Below are 8,069 nucleotides of genomic sequence, written 5' to 3'. Positions count from 1 at the left end.
AAGTTTACTCTATTGTAATATAATAAATATACAAAATAAATTATAAAATACATTTTTTTGTAAATGAGACGATTCACAAACCTTACAACTTGTGATTAGGACCGATTTGCAAAATTTATATCTAATAAAAAAGTTGAATCGGATTAATTAAAGTGACGGTTTTTTAGTTTAACCCTGGTTGGTTGTAAAACGAGACCCTACAGTCATCCGATCTAAACCGAAAGTGTGTACATGTTTCCCACAAATTTGTTGGGTTATGGTCCAACGAGTTTTGTTGTCTCCGCACCGAGAGTGTGATGGCTCATTGTATTTGGCGATAAGATTAAAATGATTCACAGCCACAAAGCGTTTCAGAACTTCGACATGTATACATATAAAGAGAGCTATCTTGCAGCTCTTGTTTCTGCTTCACATCATATCTATTCATTAAAAACTGTGTTTCCGTTTTCTGGAGCTCACTGATTAGAAGCAAAAATGGCGGAACCAAAGCAGAGTGGCATAAAGGACAATAGGTGGTCACTCCATGGCAAGACGGCACTTGTGACAGGAGGCACCCGAGGCATTGGGTTCGTCATCTCATCATGCTTTAATCTTCTTCTCTCTTCGCATTCATTTTTCCTTTTATTCTAATCTTTCTTCTTCCTTTCGAATGTCTTAGACATGCCATCGTAGAGGAACTGGCAGAATTTGGCGCAGCTATTCATATATGTTCACGAAAGCAAGATGATATTGATAAGTGTGTGGAAGAGTGGAAGAAGAAAGGATTCAACGTCACTGGTTCAGTCTGCGATGTCCAACATAGCCACCAACGCCAGAACCTTATGGAAACTGTTTCCGAAATCTTCCACGGAAAGCTTGACATTCTGGTAACATTCAACCCCCAACCCAAAATTCATTTATAGACACTAATTTTAATGTTTTAAAATATATCAAATATCTGAGCTGAGAATTAATTAACTTGGATTATTTTCGTTGCCATTGGCACATAGGTACAAATGGTAATTTATGTTTATATAGAAAGACATTTGAGACCCGCTATTAGAGACAATTCTATATATTTATATTCAGAGATTTGTAGATAAAATATCACACGAGAATAAAAATGATTTAAACGTAATTACATTTAACACTTTAAAATTATAATTATACTTTTTTTACATAAAAGTATAATTATGCTAAAATTAATTCTATCAAATTTTAATACAATAGAATATGTAATAAACTCCTAGTGAGGCATTCAATTCAGTTAATGCATTCGATGCATCTAACATGGTAGTTTTTAATTTCTTCTCTGAAGTCTCCATTTGTTGATTTTGTGATTCAGTTTTCATTATTGTATTTGAGGGTATTTGATATGCGGTTGTCTCTTAGGTGAACAATGCAGCGATGGAACTAACAAAGGACATATTAGATCACACCGCTGAAGATGTATCAACTATAATGGCTATAAATTTTGAGTCTGTGTTTCATTTGACTCAACTTGCACACCCACTTCTTAAACAATCTGGATATGGGAGCATAGTATTTATTTCATCCATTGCTGGTGCAAAAGCTATTCCATCTTTATCTACTTATTCAGCCGCTAAAGGTATACATACTAATTTCTTTTTCTAATTTTCCTGATATATTAATATTTCTGGGAATCGAAGTTGTTGATCTGAACAAAATATATAATATAATTCAGGAGCTATGGATATATTCACCAAGAACGTAGCATTGGAATGGGCAAAGGATAACATTCGTGCAAATGCTGTAGCACCTGGACCAATTTGGACTCCACTCCTTGAATCTATCAGGGTATGTTTAAGATACGAAATATAGATATTGATAATGTGCAAAACAAGTTTTACCTGAAAACTCCCCTTCTTTCCCAATTAACATTAAAGAGGAAAATGCATTAAGTGTGAAAATTGCATTAACCGCTGAATTTAGAATTTGACGCATATTTTAGTTTGCACATAAAGTTGATGTGGTAGTGATTGTTGTTGTTACAGGAGAAAACTGGAGCAGAAGAGTATGATGGTAATGTTACATCTAAAATACCTTGTGGTCGTATAGGAGAAACCAAGGAAGTATCACCACTGGTTGCTTTTCTTTGTCTCCCAGCTGCATCATACATCACTGGACAGATTTTATATGTAGACGGCGGTTTCACATCTTAAATCTCAATTTCTCACTGCACAATTAATTAAGACTCACTTCTACTCTTCAATTTTTATTCTCCATCGTTCATATGTTTCCTTTCAATCTTGCTTACCATCATTGGTAGGCCATCTTTTTCATTTATCTTAAAGTTCTTAAGCATTTTCTCTCGTCTTAAAATTGGTATATTTCGCCCCTATATGTTGTGTACAAATATTTGCTTAATAATTATGAATATAACTTTTGAAGAGATATAGTTAATTTATATTATATAATTGAGTGTAAATTTACTTCTATTTAAATCCTATTCTAGTTATGTGTATTGAGTTTATCTTGTTAACTTATTATTATATTGCTATTGAATTGTTTATAAATATTTAGTTTTATGCTCATGGAATGTGTCACAAGTTATTTATAATTTTTAAGTACCGGTGATTTAATAAAACCATAAAAACTATTTATAGGTAACTCAACTTTCAATGTTGATGGATGCTCTTGTAAGGGTGTTTTTCAAGAATTTTGTTCGATGCTTGTTCAAGTCTGTGTTGGTGAATTAAATAAACTCGACGTAAATTCTTCTACAGGACTAGCAAATAAATTATTTTTCAGTTTAAATTTTAATTCAAGATTTCAACATTGACACAAAATTTATGTGTAGACCACTTACATTATAAACCAATTTGACAAATATATCTAATTTGGTGAATTGTCTTCTTACGTGAATATTAATTAAGAATTCATGACTTAGCATATTCATGCGTGTGAATACAACATCTATTTCATTTTTTCAGCATCATATAAGATCCACAAATTCCTATATAGACTTTTGTCATGGCAATATTATATTCTTACGAGATACCCCCAGTAAATTAAAATTTAAACACTTGTATTCTTGAGTCACTTGTTTTATAATCAAATGAAAATTATATCGTACTAACACATTTTTGGTGCATAATCTAATTGATGTCTTGAAACCCAAAATTAACGCTTCATACTTGACTTTATTATTTGAACAATTTGATCGAATTTCATGCAACACTTTAGTGTGGATACTATTAGGGGAAATTATTACTATGCTTACACCAATTCCATTAATTGTGCTTGATCTATCGAAATACAATATCCATTGATCATTTTCTACTTAAAGTAATTATTCAATAAAGTAATTATTCAATACAATCTTGAGTATGGTTGGCCATAATATCCTTGTCCTTTAGTTGCTTTTAAACTTTCGAATTGAAGTGAAAACTCAATTAATGTTAGCATCTACTTACTGACTCGATTATGAATAATAGGTTTCGATAAAAAAGAACTTTAATACATTGTTATTTGAAAAGACAATAACTTCATGGGGTTTCAAAATAGTGTTTCAACTTAAAATAAAAATAAAACAAACATAAATACAATTTCTCCATATCACTACATCAACTTTGAACATTTATTAATATTCTACTCAAATAATAAGTGACACATTTCATTCCATTTGAGTCTTCTTGTGTTAAACACGCTTACTATTGTAATCATCGTTCAAATAACTTCAATGATTTTCCTTGAGGAACCGGTATCAATACTATGAGATTAATAAACGCTTGTTTCACTTCCTCAACACTTTTATCATTATTGCTTTGACCTTGTTCCCATGGATCTAGATGCCTTTTTCATGAACAATGAATCATAAGAATTCACTTGCACTTAAAATGCACATTTTAATGGATTCATTTTCAAACCATGTTTTCTCATTCTTTCAAAAGACTCTATCAAATTGTCTAAATGAGAACTTTTGGATTTTAATTTAACCACGCTATCATCAATATACATTTTCATAAAATCATCAATTAAATAATAAAGAATCAAGTTCATAGTTCTTTCATAAGCAGAATTAATCTTTTCAATTTACAAGGAAATCAAGCATGATAGACACCACACAAGTCAAATTATAAATTTTCTCACCAATGCTTTCTTAAGTGTTTAGGCTTGTGTTTTCATTCAAAATAGACATATAAGTAAACACTACTATAACTTAGCAAAATTCTAACATTTACACACTTTTTGGAAAACATGCATTCAATGATCATGAAGACTTTTCAAGGGTTATAATGAGACCAAGGTAAAGGTAAGAAAATTAATTAAGATTTAGAGGTTTTAAAATAAAGAATAATATATATATATATATATATATATATATATATATATATATATATATATATATATATATATATTTCTCCTTTTAAAACAATAATTAGTTTTCTTTTTCTACATCTTTCTATTTTCTTGTTGTTTACTTGTTTTTCCTTTTCTTTTTCTTTCCTTCACACTTTTCTTCCTTTTTTCTTTTTATTTCCATGGTTGAGGAACACACTTCCACACTTTATTCATCAACTCTTTCTAATATTATCTATTAACTCCTTCTTTCTTCATAAGGAATGGGAGAACATGATTTTTTTTTCTTTTTAAAGCTTTATGATGGGCTTAAAATAAGGATAAGAAGTTTAAGGTTAAATGGGGCTACAAGTAAATTAATATCTAATTATGCACGTTTACCTTCATTGTAAAAACAAAAAATCAGACTAAAATTAGAGTATGAATAAAACATAAGCAAATTAAACTTAGAAAAATAAGAATGACACATAATGGTCCATCCATGACATTTAGGTTGAAAACTTAAGACCAAAAACTCTTTCACGAAATTCAACCAAGTAATTCTCAAATAACTTCAATTAACCATTATCGAGATAGTTCATCCCATTTCTTTACACTAAAAGAAAATTTGATGTTATGTGTGACCAAAATCTGTTGGTAATGCATTAAATTCTTTGGTAAATCAAAATTACCAATAGATTATCGATGACAAAAAATTCATTGATAAAATTCTCATCGGTAAATTTTACTGATGGAATAAGAATCCATCGGAAATTATCGACAAAAACATTTGTTGGTTATTAGCAACAAAAAAATTCGTCAATAAAATTTGTCGATAATTACCAAAAAAAAAAATTCCCTATAACTTCTTTAATTTTCTTCCAACTCATGCCTTTGCCAACAACATCAATCACAACTTCTCAATCATTCCCCACCAATTCAGTTCATCTTCGTAACCAAACACTTCATCCCCAATCCATTTTCATCATTCAATCACACTTCACTCTCCATTAGAAATAACTCATTTACATGCCAAATTTATCTTGGGTTTTCGAATGGAGGAGAAATGTGTTTGGGAAAACAATGGTTCTGACAACGCTGGTGATTTCCTTTGACACATCCAGTGACAAGGTGGTGTAGTGGGGGAGTACCAACAATTATGGATCTGATTGACGATTACCAATGCTAATGTCAACCATGACAGTGACAACGAAAAGCTGCGTCACTTAAATTGGTGGATAGGTCACTTAAATAATGCTTCCATATTTGAGCCAAAAATGTCGAGAAGGTGGATTCAGACACTGAAAAATTAGTTATAATTTGTTGTAAGGTAAATAGCCTCATACCATAAAATTCTATAAAGACAAAGATATTGTAAAAGATAGATGAACCAGTGTAACCAAGTTGTCTCATACCACCAAATACTTCAACTATCAAACCATTTACTATATGAGACAATTTAAGAATTTTATAAAGATTTTCTTGTTGAATCAATTTTTCTTATGCCTTATTGGTGAGTTTAGACAAGGCAGATTAATAGAGTAATTCATTTATTTGTAGAATTTGAAATTCTTTCAAGAAAAATAATATGTTTGGATGAGGAAATTAAAAAAAATTGAAATTGAGAAATTTTAAGAAAGTATTTCAAATAACTAAAATAGTAGAATTTTAAATTCACTCAAAAAAGAAGGAAATTGAGATTTCCCAAGTTGTGAAATCGTGGTTAGGACAAAAAAAGTCCACAAGTCCAAAAAATTGAGTTGGGACAAACAGAAGGTCGAGACGAGTCGATTCGGGTCAAAGGTCGAGTTATGTCGAAGGTCAAGCCAGGTCAAATCAGGCCAAAGGTCAAGTCGGGTTGGCCCAGGTCAAGCTGAAGGTTAAGTCAGGTCAAAGGTTGACTTGAACCAAAAGTCAAGACGAGTCGTATCGAATTAAAAGTGGAGTTAAGTTAGACTCAAAAATAGAGTTGTGTTCGCCATAAAATAGAAATTAATATATTTTATCCAAACAAAAAATATTGAAATTTAAAATATTTTAATTACTTCATTGAAACTAATTATTTAATAAATGAAGAGATTACAATTACACATAATTCAATTACTAAGTATTTCAATTTCGTAGAAATGTTAAAATCCCGTTCCAACATATAGGATAAATAATCGGTTGAGTCGAGTACAAGAAGTTGATATATTTTAATTATAGTACAATAAGAAAAAAAGAACTTACAATTTTAGAACAAAAGCTTTAATTTTGTTAGTATTATTTAAAATCCATTAATAATTAGAGAATTGAACACATGTTTAATCTTTAATAACATGGTGACGTGTGTTATTAAAACAAAAACTCTATGAATTTTAAATTTACAAAACAAAAAATAAAGATTTCTTTAAAATTAATTTCATATATTGATATTATTTTTATTTTAATAAATACGTATGATAATTAATAAAATTAAAACCTTTATTCTAAAATTATAATTTTTTTCTTATTATACTAAAGGTAAAATATGTGAACAATTGAATCAAAATTTATTCTACTTTATGTTATATAATTAAAAAGCTTTTAAATTTGTAGTTGCACCATTATGAAATAAACATATATTTTCACGTAATTTGTTCGGATATTTCTTTAAATATAACATAGTTACGAATATTTTTGTTTTTGATGTATCCAATTAGATAATTTTTTCAAAAAAAATGATAAGTGAATATAACCTTATTCATTAATTCCTCTTCTCATATATATATATATATATATATATATATATATATATATATATATATATATATATATATATAATTTGGTTGATTTGTTTTTGTGAAAATATGATCATCAAACCAATTTGAGATTGATAACTGTTTACAATTCTGGAAAAACTAATGTGACAGCTTCGGTGTCCGACATCTACAATTTAGTGATAAATGGAAATGTTTGACTCTCTACCTTTCACGTCAAACTCAATTAAGATTACGACTTTGTTTATTTTGGTAGATAAATTTGTTGATTTAGGTAGATAGATTTGTGGGAAAGAGAAGATGAATTTGATGAATTTAGAGAAAATTTTGTTTTTTTAAAAAAATTTAGAATTAAATGTGAGTGAATTTGAAAGTAAAGTTTGTGAGTGATATAATTGACGTGATAGATAAAAAATATTTTAGTATATAAAAAAATGAGATTACCATTTTACCCTATAATTAATAAGTAATATAAATTAATATTTGTATGCATTATAATTATTTTTAATTTTTTTATTTAATACTACACTTTAAAAAAATAAATTATAAAAATTAATAAAATAAATAAATTATTTAAAATTAGTGAAATACACGAATCTCACACACTTCTCATAAAAGCTATAAAATGGGAAAAAGAAGGATCATCTAGTAATTTTAATGTTCAGTGGCGCAGATCTTCTCTAATCTGCAAAAATGCATATTTAGCTCATTCTTCCAAATCCACACCCTCATCTCCATGCAAATTGGCTGAAACAAACAAAGATTCACTCGCTCTCACTCGCTTCTCAATAATAAATTTGTTGAAACGAACAGAGGTTAGGTGTTTTTTATTTTGAAAGACATGTTTAATTATTGGTAAAAAAAAACTACTAAAATGGCACAAGATAATTTTACTTCTTAAGGATATGTTTTTTTATATGATAAATTTAGAGGAGAGTGTGAAGATGAATTTGTGTGAATTTGAATAGATGAATATGTGTGGTTTTTTAGTACATTTAGACATTAAAATAAGTGGATTTGGAGATAAATTTTGTAAAAATTAGTGAATAA

General features: G+C 28.9%; 1 protein-coding gene across 1 annotated transcript; it reads left to right on the top strand.

The window, feature by feature from the left end:
- The first annotated feature begins 281 nt into the window (after window positions 1-281).
- Window positions 282-2,390, top strand: LOC114183604 (tropinone reductase homolog At5g06060-like). Its single transcript, XM_028070685.1, has 5 exons — window positions 282-566; window positions 659-866; window positions 1,372-1,588; window positions 1,685-1,797; window positions 1,995-2,390. The coding sequence occupies exons 1-5, from the start codon at window positions 475-477 to the stop codon at window positions 2,160-2,162; spliced, it is 798 nt and encodes a 265-aa protein (XP_027926486.1). The 5' UTR covers window positions 282-474; the 3' UTR covers window positions 2,163-2,390.
- Window positions 2,391-8,069: the final 5,679 nt, after the last annotated feature.

This window comes from Vigna unguiculata, chromosome 5, assembly GCF_004118075.2.
Source record: "Vigna unguiculata cultivar IT97K-499-35 chromosome 5, ASM411807v1, whole genome shotgun sequence".
Lineage (NCBI taxonomy): Eukaryota > Viridiplantae > Streptophyta > Magnoliopsida > Fabales > Fabaceae > Vigna > Vigna unguiculata.
This window is presented reverse-complemented; position numbering and strand designations above follow the sequence as displayed.

Excerpts from the sequence above, each read along its gene's own strand:
- LOC114183604 (XM_028070685.1), top strand. The coding sequence starts at position 475 with ATGGCGGAACCAAAGCAGAGTGGCATAAAGGACAATAGGTGGTCACTC. Across the intron at positions 567-658 it reads GGAGGCACCCGAGGCATTGG|ACATGCCATCGTAGAGGAAC; the intron begins GTTCGTCATCTC and ends CGAATGTCTTAG. Across the intron at positions 1,798-1,994 it reads CACTCCTTGAATCTATCAGG|GAGAAAACTGGAGCAGAAGA; the intron begins GTATGTTTAAGA and ends TTGTTGTTACAG.